The sequence below is a fragment of the Lepidochelys kempii genome, chromosome 1 (assembly GCF_965140285.1).
Source record: "Lepidochelys kempii isolate rLepKem1 chromosome 1, rLepKem1.hap1, whole genome shotgun sequence".
In the NCBI taxonomy this organism is placed as follows: Eukaryota; Metazoa; Chordata; order Testudines; family Cheloniidae; genus Lepidochelys; species Lepidochelys kempii.
In genome coordinates, this window is record NC_136380.1 from 61,223,014 (window position 1) to 61,250,934 (window position 27,921).

The window sequence follows — 27,921 nt, forward strand, 5'->3', positions numbered from 1 at the left end:
AGTCAAAACTTCTATTACTCCTGAAGACAAGACTATAGGAGCCCCTGAGATAAAAGATGCATGAAGAGCAGCAGTTAATACTTCACCCACTTGATCATTTTGCCAGAGCGAGGGCCTTTGGGAGTCAGGTGGAGAAGACTATTTTGAATTAATTTACTTTGAAAGAGTCATAAACCAAAAGGTTCCAAGCTATGGCAGTCCGGACTAACAGTTGAATAAGTCCATCTTTTCTGCCAATTGACTCTTACAGAGCCATCAACCGTAAGGGCACTGAAGCCGCCATTCCGCCCTCTTTAATACAGACACACATTGGAAGTACTTTTACATTTCCTCTTATTTCCCTCAACTTTATTTTTTTCCTTTATTTCTTTTTTAAACTTAGCAAAAGCTTTGTACAAACCTGAAGCCGAAGCTAGGTTCAATTTTTCTGAGCAGCGAATGTGATTTCTTACATCCAGAGGTGCTGGCCTCTCTTCACATAGTGGAATAAGGAGAGTGATAATTGTTTGGTCTTTGTGAGAGCTCAGTTCTGATGAGAGATTCTGACCAAGAGGAACTCATTTTCAGAGACATTTTCATCCCCATTCAAATTTGAAACCAAAGCCAGGTTCCATTTATTTTTTTTAAATGGAGGTCACGGAGACTGCGGCACTCGTCGCTTTTCAAGGTGGTTTTTGAAGGAAAAAAGTATAGCTGTGAAGCTTGTGAGAGTGGCCATCTCACTGAGTAGAATTTCGCCCTACAGCAAAACCCATAATCTTTTTCAATGGTTAAGAACCTATATAGAATAGAATAGAATGTGGCACTCCGGAATGGGTTTTTCTTCCCTTCCGTTTCTGTTTCAGGAGAGGAACAGCAGGAGTGTCTTACTTGTCTTTAAGGCAGAAAAAGGCTAGGGAGAAAGGGGGAAGTATTGCATTACACCAGAAGGTGCAAAATACGTTTTGTTTTTGTTTTGTTTTTTTAAATCACAATCTGAGATCACACATACAAGATAATGAACACAACTGAGTGAAAGCCAATCTATACAGACATTAAGGGACTGATCCGACGCCTACTGCAGTAAACTGGAGTCTTTCCACTTATTTCAATGGGCTTTGGATCAGGTCCTAACTGGCCTCAATGGCAACTTTTTTGGCATTTGTCATGTCAGAATATTCAGCAGTTAGTTTAGTATGCCTTTTGATTTTTACCACAGAAGTCTCCTGGACAGGTGCCACTTCTCTTTTTAACAACACAAAATCATTAAGAACTGCCAACATCTTCATCTAAGCCATATTACCTAACCAGATATTTTCCCCTCACGTGCAAAGATAGATGAGTTTTTCTTCATCTGAAAGAGAACACTCTCTCTCTCGCGCCACAGTCTAGCAACCTTTCACATACCCCTGTCAAGTCCTACTTTCATTTTTTCCTTCATCAGAACTCCTGAGTCCCAAACGCCAACTCTTTCTTTCTTTCTTTTTTAAACAGACTGTGCATGCAGTAATTGCATGGACTTTTGTATATCCTTTTAATCTCCTCAGCATGAACAGTTTCATACTTTACTAATATGAGTTTCAAAAATCAATCTACACATAATCCACATAACTCTAAATTACTTCATGGGCAGCCAGACATGTCATAATTTTCATTAAGCAGGCTTATCAGTCGGATATTTATATAGTGCCACACTGAATGGGACATATATGACTCCTCACTACTACACTCTTGTTTAATTAGGTTGGGTACATTTACAAGGGATCTAGTTAATTTCAATCCCCTCACCACACACACAGATGTTCAATGAGTGGGAGGTCATCAAGGTCATGTAACATCACTTAACTCCTCTGGTACTTCAGTTTCCCCATTTGTAACATGAGAATAATTCTTACCTTCCTCAGAGGAGTGCTGTGAGGCTAAATTAATTCAAGATTGTAAATTGCTTTGAGATCTTAGGCTAGAAGGCACTGGAGAAATACACTGTATTATCATCCCTTAAATATCAGGGAAATAGGCACCTTTTACTATGGCTCAAGCCTGAGGGATAAAATTTGCCATTTACATGCAGAAGATTTACATGCATAGGTCCAACTGACACAACTACAAGATTCCTGTCAGCCTAAAGGGAAGTTTTATTTGTGACTTTAGGAGATATAACCTCTCCCCTTTTTGTTTTGAAAACACAAGTATAATGATACTAAGTCAGAGGTGGGCAAACTACGGCCCGCGGGCCACATCTGGCCCGCGGGACCCTCCTGCCTGGCCCCTGAGTTCCTGGCCCAGGAGGCTCGCCCCTGGCCCCTCCCCTGCAGCCTCAGCACCCCATGCTGCTGGTGTAGTGTATTAAACTGCTCTACGTAGGAATGTGCTTCTGGTAGCAGTTATGGAGAGCAATTTACTACACTACACCAGCGCAATGCTCTGGGCAGTACGGCTGTAGTGCTGCCAGGCACCGGTGCTCTGTGTTGCACGGTAAGGGGACAGGGGGGGGTTAGACAGAGGGCAGGGGAGTTCGAGGTGGTGGTCGGGGGTGGGGGTGTCGATGGGATTGGGGGTGAATGGGGGCAGGGGTCCCAGGGGGGTAGTCAGGAAGGAGAGGGGGTTGGATGGGGCAGTGGGGGGCTGTCAGGGGACAGGGAGTGGGGGGGGGTGTGGATGGGGTAGAGGTCCAGGGAACAGAGGGGGGGGTTGGATGGAGCAGGAGTCCCGGGGGGGGGGCATCAGGGGGTGAGAAGCAGGCGGGGGGGTGGATAGGTAGCGGGGGCACAGCCTCCCCTAACTGGCCCTCCACACAATTTCCGAAACCCAATGTGGCCCTCAAGCCAAAAAGTTTGCCCGCCCTTGTACTAAGTAGAGCAGGGATTCTCAACCTTTTTTGGGCTCAGGACCCTTTTGTAAATGTGTATGGCCTGTTGCAACCCAGTAAATAGTCTAAGGGTGGAAGCCCTGGGGTGGTTTTGTCAGGTCCTGTCCAGCACTCACCCTGCAGCTCCTGTGCTGTGGGGCTGGATGAGGTTGGTTTTCTGCTGCAGGCATTGCAACCTCCAAATTTGTGTGAGTGGAGTTGTGACCTGGCTCATAGGGTTGCAGTGCCACTCAGACAAATTTGGCCTACCTACATCATCATGACGGCTGAGCCAAACCTGGGTTACACTGGGACCCCAGAAGTTGCAGTGCCTGAAGTAGGGAGGCAAGCAAACCCAGCCCCGTGGGACAGGAGCCACAGGCGCTGCCATGTGACCCTTTGAAGCATTCTGGCAATCCAATTTTGGGTCCCCACCCACAGCTTGAGAAACCCTGAAGTAGAGAACACATTGCATATTACATCCATTGTACATAATATTTCCTTTATTTTCTAACTTCTATACATTTATACGCAATAATACTCCTGGGGGAATTGTGCGTCACTGCATGTGCACAAAATTCATGTCCCCTGAAGATTTCTTTGCTTCCCTGCAGAAAAATGACTTGTCAGGGGAGCTGCAAGAACAGTCAGGTGCCCCTCCCCGGCAGCACAGGCAGGTTGGTTCAAGCGCCCAGAGCAGCCAATAGAGACGTGAATCACTGCCAGGGGTGTGTGAAGGGGTGGACAGTTGTGCATGACAGAGAGAGAGAGACACACACACACACACACACTCTGTCCCTCTCGCTCACTATTGTGGATTGCTCGGCATGTAGGGGCAGGGCTTCAGCGTGTGTCTGAGGAGGTAGGTTTGGCACAGGCTAGCAGCCTGCCTACTTAGTGAATTGTTCCCATTGTCTTTGTGAATTCCCCCAGAAGCATATAAGTTTTATGGCTCCTTTACATGGCCAGAGTGGTGTAAAGGACAGTATGGCTTTATAAATGCTTACAGTGCTTTAGTGAATAGAACTGGTCTAAATTTTTGGACTGAAAATATTTCTTATCAAAATCTACTTCATGAATTGTTTGCTACTAACCTTTCTGGAGATGGTCAGTAGCTAATATAAATTGTAAGTTTGATTCCCCAGCCCTCACTTGCTCTTCAGTTGCCTATAATGTAACACTGAGCATATGGATGCATGTATTTGTTGACTAATAACTAGAAATAAGGGGTCAAACCAAGCTACCTTACTATTCGGCAACGGGACTTGGGGATTTCCTCCAAAGCTCCCCACTCCCATTCTCCATCCATTGTATTATAGTTTAAATAAGTTACCTAACTAACTGAAACTAGTGTAATTATATTGCATTATTTTGACACAAAATATGCTGAATTTTGCAGAATTTTAAAATATTGTGTGCAGAATTTTTAATTTTTTGGCACAGAACTCCTCCAGGAGTAAAATAACTATGAGCAGAGGTCTAAATTTGGCAAAACAAAAAAGAATAGTTACACTTCCCTATATCCACTTCATATCCACATTTTCAGCATCTGATAGACATTTGAAAATGTAGAGCCACAAGGTAGGTGAGTTAATATCTTTTATTGGATCAACTTCTGTTGGTGAGAGACACAAGCTTTGCCAAGTTCTCTCACCAACAGAAGTAAGTCCAATAAAAGATATTACACCTCACCCACCTTGTCTCTTTAATATCCTGGGACAAACATGGCTACAAATACCCTGCATCCAACATTTGAAAATGTAGATATTTTAGAAAGGAAACAGTGCCAATTAATCTGCTTTACCAATTTAGATGCAAGGAGTTCATCCTTCTTTAGACCAACCACCTGCTTTTAAAGCAATCTCCACAAATCTTATTTCCTTGTACTTATAAATCCTATGTTTTACTGTATAAATAGAAGGAAAAAATACCCAAGAAGCTATTTTCCTCTACCTTTCAATCCCTTTATCAAACCCTATAATGGCTTTGCCAAGTTCTATACTGTAACAAATTGTACACTTAAATAATTGCAGCATATGAATCTTCTCCACTAGTTACACTGTGCACATCTATAAACGTGAAGTACTGTATGTAATGGAAAATGGCTGCATTTCCTAAATTATAAGAGCAAAATAATAAAGCCAAATAGTGCTAAGACTCCAGTCTATATTTTGACAAAACACAGACTCCTTATTTCAATTATGGTAACTGCTCACTAATCACACCACCCTTATTGTGGGCACAGACTACACAGTGACTGATTTTATGGGTACTCTGAAGGTTTAGCTGCAATACATAAAGTCAAATGAAAAAGAGAAAGCATTCCAGAACTGCCATGTTTAATAACTACTCGGGTTCATCAAGAGAGAAGACACATCACTTTACTAAATACACAAATAAATACTCATTTCACTCTCAACATGCTCTGGCTTCTGGAAAAATCTAGTTCATACTGGGCATGCTCAGAAACACAGATTAGTATACTCACTCCGATTCTAACATTGCACCATCTGATTTGCATAGTCACTTCTACAAAAGTAACTCGATAAAATGGAGAGCAAAAGCTACTTTAACTATCATATGTATTAAAAAGCCTTCCTAATAGTTACAGTACATTAATATGACATCCAAAAGGTAGGTACCATTTCAGATATATATATATATAATGTAAGTGCCCAAGACTTGGAGATTTATTGGTAACAAAGCGAGTATGGCATGGGCAGGAGTAAAAGGAAAGGCAAACTGTAATGGGAAAATAAAATATAGTTTTACGTTTGTAATTAAAGGGTATCCTCAATGAAGTAAATGGTTAAATGTGGAATGTCATTTTGTTAGCGCTGCCCTTGATACAGCTCTCCAAACTAGCACCTTCCATGGGAAGCAGCTTGTTAAATCATGGAGCAATATCACTTGTACTGAAAAAAAAAAATGCTTGTGCTGATAAATCTTCAGATCTGCACCCTACCTCCTTTTCATCATTTCACCTTTGTGTAAATTAATGACTAGAAAAAGGAAAGAGTAATAAACACACAGTTTTAACAAACTACTGCATAGAATAAGAATGCAGTTTAGACATAAATTTAAAATACCCCACTAAACTGCCACTCACTCCAACACATAGCAACATAGATGAGCTGTGCTTTTTCTCCTCATACCACTCTGAGAATTGTTTTTCAGGACATTGGAAAAGGATGCTTTAGGTTTCTTTTTATTTCTACTAGAATATGGAAAGAACTCAAAGATTTTAAGACGACATTTCACTCCTGATGCAAAGACAAATAAAAAGCAGATATCTAATCTGGAACAATTTAATGGACTACATTTGTATGATTCAATTTCACAGGATTTGAAGATAAATCCTCCAAGGATTTAATTAGCAATACTTTATCAAAGATTGCATTTGAACAGACAGATGCCGCAACTGCACCATGCTGATAACAAACACAGACCCACTGATACTCAAGTCTTCTGAAATGTATTTTTCTGAAGATGTTAGGTACAAGTAGGAGGATCATTAAATGCTGCCAAATTAAAGGTGTGATGGTTTTCCCAACTGATTTACCATTGCTATTTAAAGGACAGTTTGTCTTATTTTATTGTAAAGAGATTCACCTTCTCCACCATCATGAGGCTGCACGCTTTACCAACCTAAAAGTCTCATGTTCTCAATTTGCATATTGAAAAGTAGTATGGACTACTAATTTACTCTATCCATAGTAGCTCTTTTTGAAAGGCTGACAGTAGTCTGATTTGAACACAATTGTGTTAATCAATCTCTGTCATTGAAAAGGTCAGTTTTTTATGACTCAGATTTTAGTATTGTAAACACTTACACAAAAGCATAAATTAAAAACAGTTACATCTGACACTTGCATGTTGCTTTACATCTTAGAAGTGCTTTAGCAACTTTCACGACCACCCGCAAGGTGCATGAAATTAATTAAATCCCTTTTTCCAGCTGAGAAACAGAGGTTAAGAGGCTTCCTAAAAGCCACAACAGCAATTAGTATCAGCGTTGGTATTACAGCACAGGATGAAATGATTCCCATACGTATAGTTAGAAAGTCAGGCGGTTCTTTCTGATTGAAAGGTGCTATATAAATGTATGCCTAACCTATATATTTTTTCTTACTACTCAATCTCATTCATATGTACATGTATGCATCAACATACATAGGGTAATATCCCCGTGCATTTATCTTGAATTTTTGATCGCGTCACCTGCACTCAAATCTACTAAAACATCTTGCTAGGATTTCTTCTAACAGTCCAAACCTTTCAGGAGCTTTCAAAAAGTTGCTTTTTAAAAAGCAAAAACCACACAAAAAACAAACCACCCCACAACAACAACACAACAAATATTTTTGCCTTCCCTTTCACGCATCCTTCCCCAAGACAGCAGTATACTGATGTAAGGTGTGGTATGGACAAGATTAAGTTCTATATTTGAATTAGGTTTAACTTCTAAGATTGGGGACAGAAACATGCTTTACACTACTGGATAGCTAGAAATCTCTCCCTTCCTGCTTTCAAATGGGACTTATAAGTAATTTATTCAATGTCAACAATAAATCTGCCGACTTGTTTCTAGCTCTGGCAGAACATTAAATTCCACCCCCCCATTCCTCAGTTTTGGATTTGCTGCATTCAGTCAAATGTTTAACACACTCTGAAACAGTTGCGTTTAGTTCTGTAGAAAGGGCTGAACTACATTTTTTATACAGAGCCTGTGGTCTGGGATTACCAAATCAAGGCCATACACTACCATCTATTCACAAGTGGATTCCCATTTAAATCAATGGGAGTTTTGTACAAAAGATGAGAATTCAATATGGCCCAGAAGCAAAGGGCAGGAATGTCCACTGGTGGATGGTTTCTCTTCCTGGATCACTGTTATCTTTCCTTTTCCTCTCTCAAGCGCTCAATGAGAGGGCAGGCCATGATAGTGAAACATAGAGCAGTAGGGCAGCAGTGCAGTCTGCTGCAGGTACTAAATCTGCTACTACTATCAAAAACTGGTGAACATCAGCTGGATGTTTCTGCTAAAATGAACTCACGCCACAAGGAAAAGCCACAATGTGGACACATCATTTGGCAGTAAGTTTCAGATGTCATTGAGATGAATGAGTCAGTTTATGCTTCTCAGAACTATTCCAGTCTGTCTCCAGGAACAGGAAAATACTACATTTGTTAATGCTTGAATAGTTCTATTTGTAACCATACAGGTTAGATACTTTTTTCAAGTGAAAGTATAAATTTTGTGGGATCTTACTGTATCATAGGGGTTGAATTAATACATCAAGCAGGCCAGGTATTTGACACCTCTTTTCTAAAGCATTTGTATGAATTTCCCTCTAATCTGTGGATAAATAAACTACATTATGAGTAGGTGTGATAAGAAGTTTTTTGGTTTGTTTTTTTAAACAGACATTTGGGATAACCCTGTGTAAATTCTCTCACAACTTTGCCTCTCCAGGGTAATGTGGCCATCTTACACTCATACCAGTCAAACTTTTACACCACTCCATAACATGTATTGCACAAACAATGAGAAGTCCTTGTGGCACCTTAGAGACTAACAAATTTACTCCTCATTGTTTTTGCTGATAGACTAACACGGCTACCACTCTGGAACATGTATTGCACATACGCTATACTTAAGGTTGAAACAAGATGACATTTCCTTTGTTGAAAAGAGAAGCGGGAAGCAATAGTTCTTACGCTGAGAGGGGCAGATAACATGAACTAGATCAGGCCAGATGGGGGGGCACAGACAATTCGAGGGTGCTCTGAACCCAGTCTCCTTCTACTTCTGAGAGTGAAGAGGCATCTGCTCTGTGCCAAATGTTTGTAACAGAGAGATCCAAGGCAGCAGGGAGGAAGGCAGAGATGGGGACCCTCTGACCACTGTGGTTGGCTGCTGTTTTTACAGCTAGACTGACACCTTGTCTACTCCAGAAAAGGTTTTCCGATATAGCTATGCAGGCAAACCCTCCTAGTGTAGCTGCAGCTTGTACCAGTGAAAGAATGCTTTTGCCAGTATAACTTACACAGGTTCAGGGAGCAAAATAAGTTACATCAGGAAAAGTACTTTTATACTGGTGTAAAAGCATCTATATTAGGCTTTCAACAATACAGAAATGTCACACACATAAAATCACCCCCAGTGACGATACCAGCAAGTTTTTAGTATAGACCTGGCCTGAGAACAAAGGGTATATTTTCCAGTCCTTCAACTTCCTCTATGTGCCTGTGATACTGCTATCTGAAGTACACAAGTGATAAGAATTCTCCTAGACATAAATCTACATCACCCATCAGTACAAGAAAAAATAGTTACTTACAGTAACTGCAGTTCTCAAAAATGTTTTACCTACATGGATACCACTATAGGTGCAAATGTACCCACTGAGTGAGAGTTTGGATTCTTTTGGCCTCAGTGTCCGCTGAGCTTGCAATTGCACCGTGGAGCCCTTGTGCCCCCCATCACAGATTCACAGGTCTGATCTATGCCCTAATATGTAACCAGTCCCTTGGGAATAATCCTTTAATGTAGGGTCCACACAGTTCCATAAGGATAGGCCTGCTGCCTCCACAGCTCCAAAATTGGGCCTTTGGGACTAGTGATCCTTGTCTCTCTCCATGGCTTCCTGCAAACCTAGCCAAGCCAGACTCCTCTGCAGGAGGCTTGTACTGTACCCCTTCAGGGTGTAATAGTCTCAGTAAGCATTTGCAGTGAAACCAAGCAGTTTTTTCAAAAACAAGGTAACAACATATTAATCACCTGGCATACAGAATCTGAAAGTCCTTAGTTTAACATAGAGAAGCAAAGGTTAAGAGAGTTCAGATTGGCTAAAGCCAGGGTTCCCTTGAGCCATGTTCCTGAAGGAAACATCTCTGCTTCCTTCTCTGTTTTGTTTCCTTTAGTCCTAGGCAGTCCCACAGCTAAGGGGGGGCAGAAGCAGGCACTGCTTACCCTAGAAATTGTGCCCCCTCCCCACATAAAAATAAAATGTCTGAGTTCCGCCCCAGCCCCAGTTTTTTAGTCTGAGTTTCCTCAGATGAGTGATTGTAGTCCTAAAGCCACAGAAAAGAAGTCTCAATTCCGGTAGCTATTGGGCAGGTGGGGGTGGATGTATGTTATGGACGATGTTTAAGTTAAGTATAGCAACTGCATTACGACAGGTTTTAGAGTAACAGCTGTGTTAGTCTGTATTCGCAAAAAGAAAAGGAGTACTTGTGGCACCTTAGAGACTAACCACGAAAGCTCATGCTCAAATAAATTGGTTAGTCTCTAAGGTGCCACAAGTACTCCTTTTCTTTTTGCAACTGCATTACGTTGCTGCTATAATTAAAGATGTGTAACCCTGGTAAGAAAGTGTCTGCAGAGACGGCCTCTGCCGGGAGGCTGACAAAGTATTCAAAGTAGCAAAGTGGGGACACAGGGTTCCATGCTAGAGTTTCTGTGACCATCACCACCAGACTCTGCCTACCAGGAGGAGAGAGAATAGGAGAGAGTTCCTTTCAAACATGAGAAAGCTCCTTTTGGAGCATATGAGTGTGTGTGAATGGGGTGACTAGAGCTTGAATGCTACTCTAGAGTCCAGAAGAAACCTTAGATTGACTATTCAGGGGCTGTGATGCTACTGCTGAGTCAAGAGGAATGACTAGATTGACAGGCAACAGGGTTGTGAGTACCATCTCTGTTAAAGCTGATAAGGCCTTTTCTTTTCCTTGTTGGATGTATGCACACCCTGGCAATGCTGGTGCAATGGGAGCTGATATGGTTTGTATCAAATCTAGATTTTGCAATTGGAAAAATGCACTCTCTCACAGAAAAGATTAAAACTGCTTAGCCCAATTGTATGCAATGGTTGACTGGACTTCAGCAAGGAAAAGATAAGCTACAGGTAAGTTTTTGCTACTTCTACTTCCTGGGACAATCAGGGTCCAGACACCCCCAAAGGAGAACTGGGTGTCTGAACCCCAAGGGTTTGAGTTGTCCTAATTGATTCTGAGACCTATCAAGGAGAAGCAGTGGAAAACTATTTGCATTGGTGACCCGCTGTGGGGATTTGCCTTGCATCAACCAATCATTGAGATGAGTATAAATGTAGAATCACTTGTCTTCACAAAAGAGCTGCCATGGTTGACAGGCATTTGATAATGGTGCTGTGGAAAGATTGAATGGTAGTACCCTGAACTGGTAATGCATGTCTGCTACTATGTAACAGAAGAATTTTCTGTGGGCTGGATGGTTGGACACATGAAAATAAGTATTCTGGAAGTCATGAGTTGCAAACTGATCTAGGGAGGAAATTATGCAAGACAGAGTGACCATGCGGAACCTGAAGCAACAGTTGAATGAAATTGGACCCCATAGCTTTTGTGGGTGATTTTGAGGCTCCAACGGTCCATGGGTATTCAAGTCTAAGCAACCAAAAAGAGAGGCAGTTGCCAAAAGGTGGAAGGAAAGGATGTAGTCCCTTGTAGATCAATTCAGGTCTCTAAACCATGGAGTCAAACTTGTCATCTCAGGCCAAATGTTGTGAGAGTCAATACCAGCAGAGTAAGACAAACCTCTCCCTCTCTGTTTTTTTTTCTTAGGAGGTTCTGTGGCCTTTTGCTGGAAATAATATAAAGTTAGTCTTTGTCTGGATCAAGTGGGACCTATTCCAACTGACAAGGAAGGTTAAGTTTAAGTAATACAATAAATAGTTACTTAGCTTACAGTAACTGGGATTTTTCAAGATACTTGTTGTCCATGCACATTCCACTGATGGTGAACTTGTGCCCTGTGCACTCAAGTTCAGATTCTTTTGGCAGCAGTGTCCACTGGGGCTGTGCCTGCACCCGGAGAGTTCTCATGCTCCTGAATGAATGTATAAAAGATGGGTCAACCACAACCACCCCTCAGTTCCTACTCTACACAGCAGCAGGGAAGGCGGATGCGTATGGAATGTATCTTGATGACACATTGTGCAGAACCACAGTTACTGTAAGGTAAATAAGAGTTTATTTTTCAAGTGCTTGCCCATGTACATTCTGCTGATAGTGACTCACAAGCGGTAATGGAGGTTGGTGCTAGGAGTCTAAGTAATGACTAAGACAAATGCCAAAAGAAGCCTAAGAACACAATGCTCCTACAAAGGAGTAATGCAGAGTAAAAGGTGTGTGCTGAGCTCAGCGGAGCTGCCCTTCATCTCTCTTTTATGTGCGTATTTCTCCAAGAGGGGTCCTGAAATGGGACAGGGAAGGTATGAAACTGAATGGAGTAACCCAGTTCTATAAAAAACTGTTACCTACCTTTTTGTAACTGTTGTTCTTCGAGATGTGTTGCTCATGTCCATTCCATTCTAGGTTCATGTGCGCCCACGTGCACAGTCATCCGAGATTTTTGCCTTAGTGGTATCTGTAGGGTCGGCTGTGGCGCCCCCTGGAGTGCTGCACTCATGCGCTGGTATATTAGGTGCCACTGACCCTATGACCTCTCAGTTCCTTCTTGCCGGCAACTCCGACAGAGGTGTAGGACAGTGAGTAATGGAATAGACATGAGCAACATCTCAAAGAACAAGTGTTACGGAAAGGTAGGTAACCGTTTTTTCTTCTTCGAGTGTTTGCTCATGTTGATTCCATTCTAGGTGACTCTCAAGCAGTATGCTTGGAGTTGGGTATGGAATTCACAGTCTAGCAGCTTGCAGCACTGCTCTACTGAAGCCAGCATCATCTCAGGCCTGCTAGGTAAGTGCGTAATGGGATGTGAACATGTGGATGGACAACCAGGTGGCCTCCCTACAGATATCCTGGACTGACACTTGGGCTAGGAAAGCTGTCAAAAGAGGCTTGTGCCCTGGTTGAGTGGGTGGTTACAATCGCCGGAAGGGGTACCTTTGCCTGATCATAGCACCAGCAAATGCAGGCAGTGATCCAAGAAGAAATTCTTTGAGCGGAAACTGGACGACTTTTCACCCTATTGGCCACCATGATGAACAACTGTATTGACTTGCAGAATGGCTTGGTTCTTTCAATGTATAAGGCTAGCGCCCTCCTGATGTCTAGAGAATGCAACCTACAGTCCTCCTCCAACTTACCTGTCTTTTTTCCAAAGCCGCATAAGTAAATGTCCTGGCCCATATGATACTGCGAGACCACTTGGGCAAGAAGGCTGGGTGTGGCCACAGCTGGACCTTGTCTTTGTAAAAGACTGTATAGGGTGGTTCCAAGGTAAGCGCCCTAATCTCAGAGACCCGGCGGGCAGATGTTATTGCAACCAAGAACGTGACCTTCCAGGAAAGGAGAAGGAGAGAGCAGGAAGCCAGAGGCTCAAAGGGGGGTCCCATGAGCCACAACAGCACATGATTCAAGTCCCATGGAGGAATGGGGTCCCTGATGTGCATGTAGAGGGGCTCGAGGCCCTTGAGAAACCTGGCAGTCATGTCCTGGGCGAAAACCGACCTACCCTCGGAGCAGCAGATGGAAGGCCAAGATAGTGGCCAGATGGACCTTGATAGATGAAAGGGACAGGCCTTGGAGTTTGAGATGCAAAAGGTAGTCCAGGATTAACTGCAGCGAGGCCCGCTCAGGCCAGATGCCTTCATCCAAGGTCCAACAAGTGAACCGCTTCCATTTAGCCAGGTAGGTTGCTCTTTGGAGGGGCTTTCTGCGCCCAAAATGACCTGTTGGACACTGGCTGAGCCCCCCTGCTCCTCCGCATTTAACTATGCGGCAGCCAAGCCATCAGGTGTAGTACTGCCAGGTTCGGATGCAGAAGACTGCCATGGTTTTGGGACAGCAAGTCCAGCCTGAACGGTAGCTGTAACGGAGCAGCCACCTAAAGGTCCAGCAGCATTCCAAACCAGTGCTGGCACGGCCAAGCTGGTGCTATGAGGATCATCTTCACCCTGTCCGGTTTGATCTTCATGAGGACCCTGTGAATTAACAGCACTGGGGGTAAGGCATAGAATGGAGACCCCGACCACGGGAGCAGAAGGCGTCTGACAGAGGGCCTTTGTTGATCCACTGAATCGAGCAGAAAACATCGCATCCAGGCAGAACAGGAAATGCCAACAGGTTTACCTGGGGAGTTCCCTACCTCTGGAAGATGATACTGACCACTTCTGGATGGAGGGACCATTCGTGGTGAGATGAGAAGGTTCTGCTGAGGTGCTCTGCCAAAGTGTTCCTGGCCCTGGGGAGGTGCGCAGCTACGAGATGGATGTTGTCTTGTACACAGAAGTCCCAGAACCTGAGGGCTTCTTGGCAAAGGGCAGACGATCTGGCTCCACCTTGCTTGTTGATATAGAACATAGCTGCTGTATTGTCCGTCAGGACCTGGACCACCCTGCTTTCTATGTGAGGTAGGAAGGCTTGATAGGCCAGGCAAACTGCTCTGCAGGGTGTAACCTGAAGATATTATGTCGAGCACGCAATGGTCTGAGGTCAGCCGTGACCAGGCCGACCGGAAGGGGTGCAGGCAGTTGAGAAAAGAGTGGGAGGATGGATCCTGGGAAGTGATTGGGGTGTCGTCCTTGAGGGTACCCTCAAAACGCCTGCTTCTGGCCTCCTTGGTACCTGGAAGGGCCAGGCTGAGCAGACGAATGGAAAGACAACGGGTGTCACTGCTTAGACCTTTTGTCTCTATCCTTTCTCCTGCAGGTGCTCAGCCAGGGAGTTCCCAAGGATCTAGACTTGGGAGGTGGGGGAGGCAGAGGACGGAATGACTTCCTGGCCTGCTGAGGCGTATGAAGGCCCAAAGAGCAGAGGGTGGCATGAGAGTCTTTAAGGATGTGGTGCCTTTGCTCAGGAGCTCGGAGAAGAGCCCTGCCCCCTCAAACAGGAGGTCCTGTTTGTTGCCCTTATTTCCTAGGATAACCCAGAGAACTGCAGCCAGGAGCTGCGCCTCATGACCTCCGCAGAGTCCTGGCTGCTGAGTCTGTAGCGTCCCAGGCCAGCTGAAGGCCCCCTCTCGCTACCGCTGTGCCTTCTTCCACTGAAGTGGCAAACTCCTGGGCGTGGTCCTGTGGGAGGGCCTCCTTGAATTTGCTTAAGGGAGTTTTACAGATTAAGATTGTACCTGCCTAACAGGGCCTGGTGGTTAGACACCTGAAATTGCAGGCTGGCTGTCGAATAACCTTTTCTGACAAACAAGTCCAGTCTCTTGGTGTCTTTGTTTTTCAGTCTGCCACTGACTTGGCCCTGCCTGTCCCTTTCATTAACAGCGGACACAACCAGTGACGCGACTGGAGGGTGCATGTACAAATATTTTAACCCTTTTGCAGGGACATAGTACTTCTTTTCTGCCTTCTTAGAAGTAGGCAGAATGGAAGAGGGAGTCTGCCACAGTGATTTGGCAATGTTAAGGACCCACGGGTGAACGGGCAGCGCGACCTGGGCTGGGGTGGAGGAGGATATAATATTAAAGAGGTCATACGACCTACCAAACTAACCTAACACTTACTGGCCAAGTACCTACAAACTATATAGAAAGAAGATAGTGGTTCTTTACAGCCCATTGTCTACCACTCTTACAATGCAAGATGAGGCACTCAGACCAACCATCATGGGTGGTAAGAAGGAACCGAGAGACTGTAGTGTTGGCGGGCACCTAATATACCAGCACATGAGCGCAGCACTCAAGGGGGCACCACAGTCGACCCTATGGATACCGCGAAGGCAAAAATCTCCGAAGACTGTGCACGTGGGCATGCACACCTAGAATGAAATCAACATGAGGAAGCACTCAAAGATCTTCCATTATCCAAGTCTGTTATAGAACTCCAACTCCCATGAAACTGAAAAAAAAGCAGTTGCCAAAGGAAGGGGAGATATCAAACAATCCACTAGATGTCGTCTGTTAGGAGCTCCATACGAGACAAATTTTCCACCTTGAAGATGCAGCTGGGTGCACAGACGACCTGGACGATGCCGACAATTTCCTCCTTTAGTACTTTTAATGCTTCCTGGGAGGCTCAGAAGGTCTATACTGATGATAATAGGCTGCCTTAGATATGACTCGTGACTAGCTGGTTTCCTCCTTATAGCAAAATAAACAGAAATAGAAAACAAACTCCAAACATTTTAGGGATGCACGAGAGCCCTTCAAAGAACATAAGGCCTCATCAGTCTTGTGCTGAACAACAGAGAATTCTGAAAGATCAGAATATTTTGGAGTGATTATACTTGAGACAAGACAGACTTGAAGATTTTCTGGATCTTGATGTACACAGCTCCATCAGTTAGTCAAGAAGATACTTCTTCCTAACCAAGTCCCCCTTCTGTAAACGTTTCCCAGTTTTTGCATCTTCATATTTTTTGAATTTCATTTAAAAAGACCGATAACTGTTATTTGTATTATAGTACAAGCATATAGTAAGAGACAGACCCGGCCCCAAAGAGCTTACAGTTTAAACAGACAAGACAGACACAGAGTGAGTGGTGGAAGTGGCAAAGAAAGGTAAAGTTGCTTATTCGATTTCACACAGTAGGTCAGCGACAAACCAGACAGAGAATCCAGGATCCTGACCCCCCAAGTCCAGTACTTATCCACACAACCTTATTATTAAATTCACATTATTTTAACAACATTTTAAATACTCCTCCAAATTTCTTGCTTCCCTCTCTTTCTATATTTTAATAGAAATATAGAATATAGTAATATAGTAAGGAAAAGCTCTTATCACCATGACTTAGAGACCGGAAGCATAAGTACTATCTGCTTATTAATTGCACTGCAAATCTTTAAAGTATTCACTGCTAGAGGTAGTAGTTTTGTTGTTGTTGTTTGCCCAGGCACTTCGTAGAAGACCGCATACATCTCCCAAGGATAGTTTTTCTGCCTACCAAACCCAAACTTCAGACAATTTTGTGCAAGTCCTGTAAGGTAATATGCTTAAGTAAAACAAGGAGCTAAAATGTTATTATACAACTTGGAAATATTGTCCTCATTTTTGGCATAAAAATGAGTTACGATTTTAAAAACAAAAACAAACAACCCAAAACCCAATAAATTGTTATATGTACATATAATGAATTTCACTTCAAGAACAAGATGTTCATTTATGTGCTTAAAAATCCTGGGTACACTGAATGACAAGCAGATCAAACCTGAGGTTGAACACAAAAATGGCCTACCTCAAATAACTGATCAGCAGTTGTGATACACATTGCATTTTGGTGCGGGGGGGCGAGGCGGAAGTGCATGAATAGGTAATCATATGCATTTATTGTGTAGGGAAGTAGAAAAGCAAACTGCTTGAGCAGAGCTAGAGGAAAAATTTAACAAAGTAGCAGACCAAGCAAATTATCCATGTCTTCTACTGTTGTGCTGGCATTTGCAAAGAACCTGACATCAAAATATAGTGTTCATTTTCAGCTATAAATGGAAATGTCAGTCATTCAGTGCACTCAGAATTTTTAAAGAGGTCAGCAACTTGTTGGGTAAGCAGCAATTAAATTTCACTGGTACTCAGCATGCTCTTGGTTGGCACAGACTGCCAGTCATTCAAAATATCTGTGCAGAAATTTAGCTTTTTTAAATATAGCAGGAGGCGAGCTATTTTGGAATGGCTTAATGTCTGTTTTTTCTTTTAGTTTATACTGCTTTTTTGTTCCAGTAGCTTTTCCTTATGATTTTAATCACGTTCTCTTTAGAGAATTTTCATAAAACAATCATTTTTCCCCAGTGATAAACTCTTCTGATATTGATAGTCTGTGTAAGATACACAAATAAACCATTTTCACTAGTGATACTTCAAGATGTTCTGTTTTTGATTACTTTACAGTTTTGTACTTCTCTCCTGCATTGACCTTGTTACTACAGAAGTTAAAGCTTAACTGATACTTGTTTGTCCCTTCTTGTCTTTTTATCAATATTAAATTCTACCTCTGGGAAGCTTATCTCCTCTAAAGCAAAGTAGTAAATAAAAAATGTGAAGGAAAGAAGTTTTATGAAATTTAATCTCATAACCTGTACACTCATAATCTTTACACTTAAATCAAAACAAGTAACAGCGTTAAATATGTTCTGAAGCATGTGGGGACTTGGAGAGAGCAAAGGAAGTTAGAGAAAAATGTTTAGATGTTGCTACTGGTCCCATTAGGAAAAGTGTACAAAAGATTAACAGTTTCTTCTGAGGTTGTGATAACCAGGTCTGCTAAATATCAAACTGAGTTCTACTAGGAGAGAATTTTTAGCTCCACTCAATGCTCAAAGATAAGAATTTTCTAATAATGTGAGAAGTTCAAATCTAAGCAGAGAAAGCCTGACACAACCTTTCCACAAGAAAAACCAGTGCTACAATCAGTTTTCAGCTTGCCAAGGTGCATGTCTCAGGAGAAAAACTGTTTTCATTTATTTATTCTTTCTGCGTCTATTGCTCCTGCAGGCATTCACTGTGACAAGAGACACAAATGATAGTCTGGGGCAGGTAGGTGTTTGCAGGCAAGACATCAGAATGTAAAATGCCAACAAATTCAAAGTTAGGACAGTATTTCATTAAAGCTGTCAGTTTCATTTGGCCTCCTTCTGCGACCTTCCCATATGAACCCGGTATGATCAACTAATAGGTGATAGTTTACAAAAAAATGAGAAACTGTTCAGCTCAGGAAATGGGATTAAAACAATTCTGAAACAGATAAAGACTATATTTAAATTTGCCAGATTAAAATGAATTCCCTTCAATGAAGATTCAGCGTAGCTCAAATTCCATTCTGTATCAATGGCAGAAAACATGACAGCACTGTGAAGTGCACATGAAGTACCTGCAATAGTGAGCCTTCGGAAATTACAGTAAATCAGTGTATAAAAATTGTATACATGGACACCCACACATAATAATGAAAAGATTGGGACTGTTTAGTTTAGCGAGAAGATAAATAAGAGGACATAACAGAGTTACACAAAATTAATTAATGATATACGGAAAGTAAATCCAACTGACCTATTTAACCTCCCTCATAATACAAGACTAAGAGGATATTTAATTTAACTGAAGGATAAACTTAGAACTGATAAAAAAAAATCACTTTTTTTTTAAATGCATAATTAACCAGCAGAGCTCTCTCTCTCTCTCTACAATGTGAATTACAGGATGGATTCTACAGATGAAGTAACATTTTCAAAACCTTCTGAGTGACTTTCAATTAGGTAGGCTCCTAAGTACCACTTCCACAAATATTACCTATTACTTTTCCTAGCAATATTTCCCATTTTAAGTATAAGGTTTCTCTGTGAAGCCTTTACTATTTCTATAACTTGAAAAATCTTTTCAATTTTGGTTTGGAAGGAAACTCCTGCTAGCATTAAAATGATCCACAATTTTCATTGCCTGTGTTCTTTGATCACCCGCAGAAGCCACTTAGGATGATCAGAAAGTTGCACTCCATTTAATTAAAATAGCCCTATGGAGTTTTCAGACTCTTACTGGAAGGATGAACTTTATCTATGGCTGAAGATACTTAAGTTCAAAGCTGATTGCACAGAGTTACAAAGGGTTCTCTCAAAACTGGGTGACTTGGCAACTTAAAAGACAGATGAAATTCAATGTTGATAAATACAAAAATAATACACATTAGAAAACTTAATCCCAACTACACATACAAAATGATGGGGTCTAAATTAGAGGTTATCACTCAAGAAAGAGATCTTGGAATCATCATGGATAGTTCTCTGAAAATATCTGCTCAGTGTGCAGGGGCAGACAAAAAAACTAATCATGTTAGGAAGCACCAAGGAAAGGGGATAGATAATGAGACAGAAAATATCATGTAATACCACTATGTAAATCCATGGTACACCTACACCTTGAATACTTTGTGCAGTTATGGTTGCCCCATCCCAAAAAAGGTATATTAAAATTGGAAAAAGTACAGAGAAGGACAACAAGAATGACTATGGACAATATTCCATATCCCTATGAGAGAAGATGAAAAAGACTGGGACTGTTCATCTTAGAAAAGAGACAACTAAGGGGCAATATGATAGAGGTCTAAAAAATCATGAGTGATGTGGAGAAAGTGAATAGGAAAGTGTTATTTACTCTTTCACATAACACAAGAACCAGGGTCACCCAATGAAATTAATAGGCAGCAGGTTTAAAACAAACATAAGAGAGTATTTCATCCCACAACCCACAGTCAACCTGTGGAACTTGCTACCAGGGGATGTTGAAGGTCAAATGTATAACTGGGTTCAAAAACAAATTAGGTAAGTTCATGTAGGATAAGTCTATCAGTGGCTATTAGACAAGATGATCAGGGATGCAACCCCATGCTCTGGGTGTCCCTACATCTCTGATTGCTAGAAGCTTGGACTGGACACCCAGGGATGGATCACTGGATAAACTGCTGCATGCTGTTCATTCCCTCTGAAGCATCTGGCATTGGCCACTGTCGGATGACAGGATACTGGGCTAGTCGGACCATTGGTCTGACCCACTGTGACCATTCTCATGTTCTTAAATGTGCTCACCACATAATGGAACAGTACAGCATAAGGTATTATTGGCACTCATTTTGGGCAGTCTGCACCTCCATTTAGTATGATCATCCTACCCATGCCAACGAAAACCTTGAAACCACATCTTTGTGTATTCCTTTTTATTTTCTGTATTACAGTTTAACATCTATGTATATGCACAAATTTAGATATATTTATATACACTATATATACATTATAGCAGAGATTTTCAAATTGGGAGGCGTGCCCCCCCCCCAGGGGGGTGCAGAGGAATATTCGGGAGGGGATCAGGGAGGGAGCACCACCTGCACCCTTTGACTCATTTCTTTTTGTCTGGGTTGGGGGGAAAAACCAAAAATTGTAAAGGGGAAGCTCAGCTCAAAAAGTTTGAAAACTGCTGCACTACACACTCTGTTATACCTAAATCCAACTTTAAACCCTAAACAAAATCAGGCAAATAAAATAGTTTTACTTTTTAGAAAATAATCTGGATCTTACCAGGAAAGAAGATAAAATATCAAAACAAGACATTACAGACTCATTGATAATAAAAAGAGATATCCCTACCTTTTCAGTTTCATATAATTTTCACTAGCTGCAGGTCTGCATTCAGCACGTTGAACCACTATTCCTTCCAATGAAAGTTTGTCTTGAATAGAAAGAAACACTTTATTATAAAACACAGACTTGTACCTCATTCACCTTTTCAACTACTGTCTTACTATTTATGCTCAGAGTTTAGAAAACATAATATAAATCCTTTTGTCTGGCACTATTCAGCTATTTAGAGAGCTGAAGAATGATACACTTGATATCCGTACCTTCTGTGAAACAGAACTTCTGTTCCATTCCTAGCTCTCCCACAGATCTCTTATGTGACATTGGGCAAGTCACTGACACCAAAGTTTTCACTAGTGGCCAACAGGAGCTCCAGGCCCACAGCATCTGTCAAAAATTAGACCCAGAGGATGCGTCTACACTGCAAATAAAAACCTGCAGCTAGCCCACACCAACTGACTCGGATTCATGGGACTCGGGCTACAGGGTTGTTTAATTGCAGTGTAAACCTTCAGGCTCGGGCTGCAGCCCGAGATCTGGGACCCATCTCGCAGGGTCCTAACACCCAGGTTCCAGCTCAAGGCCAAATATCTGTACCACAATTATACAGCTCCTTAGCCCAAGCCCTGCAAGATCGAGTCAGCTAGCATGGGCCAGCCATGGGTTTTTAACTGCAGTGTAGAAATATTGTAAGTGTCTTAGGATGAGCGCCCAATCACTGAGGCACCCAAAATCAGTGGACACACTTCTACAAAACTTTTGGCCTTACTCTGCCTAACTTCCTCATCTATAGAAAGGGCATAATACTTCCCTACCCTACATGGGTGTTGTGAAGGCATATTCATTAAATATTTATACGGCACTATGATACTATGACAAATTTTAAAATGCTGTATTAAGTGCAGCATATGGATGGTATGCAGTAAATAAGGCATGCAGCTGCACATGGAATGGTGAGGATAAAAAGAAATACTGGACAGTTATCTAATTCCATAAGCACCATGATATACAGGCTGGCCTTGGTGGCAGAACACAACAAAACCTCAGCTTTCACCTCATCAATCATTTCTATTTTTTAAACCTCAATTTTATACATGTAAAGCACACACACCTCTACTTATATCACTATTTCTCCCCCCCCCCCCATTTCCTTTGCATTTCAGAATGTGAACTCCTTCAGGTAGGGACTGTTTTCATTTATATCTTTTATCGGGCAAGGATAGAGTAAATAATGTAGAAAGTATATAGCAACATCAGGTATATAGATTTAACAACCCATGTGGCGCCAGACTGTCCCCTCTTCAGGAGGGGTTCCAGAAAACTCTGATATAGGAACATCAGGGAGTTTTCTGGGCAAAAATTCCTTGTATGGGAAGGGTTTGAGAGCCTCCAAGCCTCACAGAACCAGAGGAGCTGCCAACACAGGAGCTGTGCTGCTTAGACTACTAACCCACCACACTTACACTACCTCCCACTTCCCCACACAAGCATGGAAAAGCTGTACAGCATCAAAGGGATTAACTGTGCTGGAGCAGAATTGAAGCAGCAATCACCAGAAAAGTGGTACTATGTCTTCTTACCAATTTGAATCCTGGGCCAAAGTTGTTTCAGATACTTGTGTGTTAACTCACAAATTTCTAGAACATAGTTCTCTATTTTTAATCTTCTAAAATAATGAAACAATCCCCTTTCCAAAAAGAAATGTAACAGAACAAAGTTAAAACTAACACTGTTTATTTTAAACATGTAAAAAAACAGATTGTACTGTAAGTTTACCTTCCTCAGTTGTCAACTGTAATAAACTCTGTGTTCTCTATCCAGCTGTCTGCAACACACAGCCACTTGGTGCTTTGGTGGCAACAAGCTATTGTCCGGAGCAATAGCAGTGACTGACAGAGCAATGCAGTGGCACTTTCCAATTGTGGGAAATGAAAAATTACTGAAATCCCAAAAGTAGTACTGTACAGAAAGCAAACATAGGTGACTACATCTAGAATATCCTTAAAATACCACCCTCCTAACTATGTCCTTTTCACTCCAATGCTCCCTATTGCAGGTAGACAGCACAATACATCCAAATACACCCTCTGTTTGGACAGCCCATCCAAACACCAGATGTAATAGGATATGGTAAGGACAGAATTTTACTCTCAGCTCTGAGTGTCCTAACTTTGATGTATCAAGCCAAACTCATTCCTTTGGAAGAACATCTGAAAATAAGGGTAAGGTCACCTCACTGCCCCCCAGCCTCGATAGCCTGAAGAATCACTAACTTGTCTTTGCTTTAGGGCACTGCAGTGCCACCATCCCATTCAGATGGCACTGACGATAAAAAAAAATGCTTAGAGGGATTTTAAGCAACACAGGCTACTCTCTTTATAAGTATACTACATCTGTTGTTTTTTCAGTGCCTTGCTGACTGAATTATTTTTTACTGAAACCTAAAAATCTAACTCTGATCTCCCTAATGACACTGCAGAGAACAATCATCTGACGCCAGGCATTTAACATGGTTGCATTTATATGTTTTTGCTTTGCTTAAGGAATGAATTAAATCCTTCAAAAGAACAATAAAGTAGAATTTGTCTTTTCTGACAGTTCTGTGCATAGAGAGCTGAGGCTGTATGGCGGGTGAGTGAACTACGGGCTCGGGGAGGATAGTTCCCGGCCCAGCCCACCCCTTCCTTATGAAGCCCCCCACCCACCCACCCAAAGCTCATCGCCCGCCCAGCCCCCTTTCCACCCCCCCCCCCCAAACACAGTTACTTGTCTTTAGCTAAAGCATAACTACAGAAAGGCATCCAGTCTTGATCTGAGGACATCAAGAAAAGGAGCATCCTCTACTGCCTTTGGTAGTTTGTTTCAATGGTTATTCACCCTCATTGTTAAAAATCTGAGCCTAATTTTTAATTTGAATTTGACTGGCTTCAGCTTCCAGCAATTAGTGGTTGTTATGCCCTTATCCACTAGGTTAAAAAGTCCTTCAGTACTCAGAATGTTCTCCCCCTGAAGGTGATTGCACACTGTAATCAAGTCACCTCTCAATCTTTTTAATAAGATAGACCACTGGTTCTCAATCAGTACACTGAGGTCTTCTAGGGAGTACATCAACTCATCTAGATATTTGCCTAGTTTTACAACAGGCTATATAAAAAGCACTAGCAAAGTCAGTACAAACTAAAATTTCATACAGTGACTTGTTTATCCTGCTCTATATACTAGACACGGAAAAGTACAATATTTATATTCCAGTTGATTTATTTTATAATTATATGGTAAAAATGAGAAAGTAACCACTTTTTCAGTAATAGTGGGCTGTGACACTTTTATATTTTTATGTCTGATTTTGTAAGCAAGTAGTTTTTAAGTGAGGTGAAACTTGGAGTACACAAGACAAATCAGACTCCTGAAAGGGGTACAGTAGTCTAGAAAGGTTGAGAGCCACTGAGCTAGACGGACTGAGCTCTGCAAGCTCTCAGCCTAAGGCATTTTCATGGCTCCTCTCTACATCCTCTCCAATTTTTCAACATCCTTTTTAAAGTGTGAACCAGAAAGGGATGTAGTATTCCAGTATCAGTTTTGTCACTGCTACGTATAGAGGTAAAATCAGCTTCCAACTCCTACTCACTGCTCCCGTTTATACATCGTAGGATCGCTTTAGCCTATTTTCTCCCACAGTATTGCATTGGGAGCTCATACTGAGTTTCCTTGTCCACTCTGGCCTCTAAATGCTTTTCAGAGTCATTGCTTTCCAGGATACAGTCCCCTCACTGTGTATATCTGGCCTGCATTCCTTATTTCTAAATACATCACTTTGCATTTGGCTGTATTAAAATGCATTTTCTTTGAATGGGCCCCGTTTACCAAGCATTACAAACTGCTCTGTATGACAGGTGTCCTTGCCATTACTTACCACTCCATCAGTCTTCATATCATCTGTATGTTTTATCAGCAGTGATTTTATATTTACTTCCAGATAACTGATTAAAAATTGAACAGCATCAGGCCTAGTATGACCCTTCTGCAACCCCCATTCAGTGATGACTCCGCATTGACAACTACTTTGGGATCTGTCAGCTAACCAGTTCTTAATCCATTTAATGTATACTTTATTGATATAGCATAGTGTTAATTCGTTATCTGAAATGTCATGTAGTACTAAGTCAAACGCCTTACAAAGTAAAAGCATATTAAATCAACGTAATTACCTTTATCAACTACACTTTTAATCTCAAAAAATGAATTCAGAATTGACAGGACCCATTTTCTATAAAACCACGTTGAATGGTGTTAATTATATTCCTATCTTTTCATTCTTCATTGATTAAATCCAATTTCTGCTTTTCCATTATTTCACACAGGATTGATGTCAGGCTAACCAGCATACAGTTACATAAGTCATCCTGCTTGCCCTTTTTGATTATCATCATTTTTCCAGTCTTCTGATTTTTCCCAGTCTTCTACGATTTATTATAAATTAACATTAGTGGGCCAAAGATCTCCTCAGCCAACTCTTTTATAACTCCTGCGTGCAAGTTATACAGACCTGCGGATTTTAAAATGTTTATACCTAGTAGATGTTGTCTAACATCCTCCTCAGCAAGCATGTATTATGAACAGCTCAAGAAAGATCAGCTTCTATCTGGCTTTATCCAGAACAGACTAATAGATCTGCTCTTGGCTTTCAGTTTAAAAACAGAAAATTTTAGGCCCTTGAAAAAGCCTCTTTTAAAATGCTTACACACTACCATAACGAGCCCACCTCACTGCCTACACATGAAAGCCCTGGTAAAGCTTTCCAGGCTGGACATGCAGCAGACTGCTATGTCCGAGTCCCAACACAGTGGATCTATGTGCTTTTAAGCTTCCCTTGGTCTGGATTAGGCTTCAGCACTCTTTCCTGGGCCTCTCTGGCACAATACCTGGGCACAGGCTCTCTGTTTGTTACACCTTAACATAAATGGACAGCTGCTTTAGGTTAGGGGTTCTCAACCTGGGTGTACACAGAGGTCTTACAGTAGGTACATCAACTCAACTAGGTTTCTGCCTAGCTTTAGAACAAATGGCATAAAAAGCACTAGCAAAGTCAGTGAAAACTAGAATTTCATATGACTGGTTTATACTGCTCTATATACTATAGACTGAAATGTAGTACAATATTTATATTCCAATTGATTTATTTTATATTTATCTGGTAAAAATGAGAAAGTACGCAATATTTCAGTAATAGTGTGCTATGACACTTTTGTATTTTTACATCTGATTTTGAAAGCAAGTAGTTTAAGTGAGGTGAAACTTGGGGGCTGTAAGACAAATCAGACTCCTGAAAGGGGTACAGTAGTCTGGAAATGTTGAGAACCACTACTCTTGGTCACCAAAACCCTGTGCTGACCCTCAAGACACCCCAGTTGCTTAAGCCCACCCATTCTCAGAACTCCAACACTGTGGGCACTCTGCTTTACAGTTTCCGTTTAGGATCACATGATAGGTGAAGAACATAACCCAGATACTTTGAAAAGGTTACAAAAGTTATCACTCTTTAGACAACACAAGAAATATACAGATCTAGGCAGACCACCACCAGGTCTATAGAACATCCCTGCCTGAGCTTCCTCACCACTCTGGCGAGTTCTTTGGACTTGGGTTGGTATTTCTAGAGAGTCCAGGATCCTTCCTCTCCCCCAGCCCATGGCTTCTCATCTGGAACTTACAATCTCTCTGGTCTCTTCTCCTTCCCCCTCTAAAATGTCAGTCAGAGACCTTTTTCTTTTATAACCTCCAGTCCCCTTTGTCCAGTGATGCCCTAAGCCAAGCCTCATCAGGTGTTTTATGTCCAACAGCAAGTGACCCACTGCTCAGTTACCAAGCCCGTCTGGGCAGTCTGGTCCTTCTGGGGCAATAGCCAACTCTGTCCAAGAGTGCTTCTATGTGAATAGAGGACTACAAAGGTTTAACAACCCTCCATTGTTAGCCCTGTGTCATTATCCTTTGGAATTTCAGTCCAACATGGAGGTAAAAAAAAATAGAAGGCAGACAAGCCCCACATTCAAAATGGAATTTGTAGTTTGACAACGATATATAGAGTTCACAATTTCAAAGTGGAATAAATAAGCTGTATGATTCCCCAAACAGCCACAACTTATATTAAGGAATATTGTTTTATCTCCCCATTCTTTCACTAACAAAGCAAAATCTTCACTAACTGCATTCCACAATGGACTACATATATCCTGAAGGGGAAATCCTCTTGGGGCAGATGTATAGCACCTATAATACTGCCAACGCCACTGTCCAGAGGGTAAAGTCTGAAACTCCTCTCTCTCGTGTTCTCTTGGGAATTGTAACACTCCTAAATTAAGATGTCTGCTAGAGAGCTGGATAAAGCCTGCAGCAGCAAAGATGCACCACCCTCCCCATATTCCTTGGGATGGAAGAATGTGATGACAGTTCCTGCTCCCTTTCTGACCCTTTAGCTGTCTACAACCACCAAAGATACCATATATATAATAACCTCATATTGAGGAGGGTTTTAAGTTTTCTTTATTAATAATTTCCTGAATATTGAGCATTAGATATTGCAATCTTAATAATGCATTAAAGCTTGTCTTTTTAGTTTAATACCTCTTTGCCTATACCCTTTTCTTTGCTTTAAAGGAAAAAAAAGGAGGAAAAATTGTGAGCTATTTGGCTTTCCTAGTTTACAAGCACTGCATACCTACCAATGAGCTTGTTCTGGAAGCAATGGATTTGTGGTGCTTTAGATGGTATAAACTCCTTACTCTGGTGTGCAGCAGGTATACCACATTTACAAGATCCACCTCGCGTTGTACCGAAGGCATTATAGGGGGACTGTTGCCACATTATAGTTAAGACTGAGATGAACTTACTGTTTAACAGCTGATCTTCCAAAGGGCTTGTCTACACAGAGTTATTCAGGAATAGCTGTCCCTGAATAGCTCCATGTATAGACAAGCCCTAAGTACTCTAATACACACACACATGCTCAGATTGTCTTGAAAACGGCAGTACCTCACCAGAGTTCATGGTGGGTTAGTGATGCAAATTTAGGCCAGTCTACACT

At 41.8% G+C, this 27,921-nt stretch overlaps 2 protein-coding genes across 6 annotated transcripts in view; one reads left to right on the forward strand and one right to left on the reverse strand.

The window, feature by feature from the left end:
* Positions 1-27,921, forward strand: part of LOC144930624 (uncharacterized) — a 459,911-nt gene that overhangs the window by 112,372 nt on the left and 319,618 nt on the right. The window lies entirely within an intron of this gene.
* GTF2F2 (general transcription factor IIF subunit 2) overlaps positions 1-27,921 on the reverse strand; it is a 127,551-nt gene that overhangs the window by 54,318 nt on the left and 45,312 nt on the right. For all 5 annotated transcript variants that reach the window (XM_073345025.1, XM_073345014.1, XM_078853070.1 and 2 more), the window contains one exon: positions 20,850-20,931. In XM_073345025.1, coding sequence (XP_073201126.1) covers positions 20,850-20,931 — 82 coding nt within the window. The remainder of the gene's footprint in view (positions 1-20,849; positions 20,932-27,921) is intronic.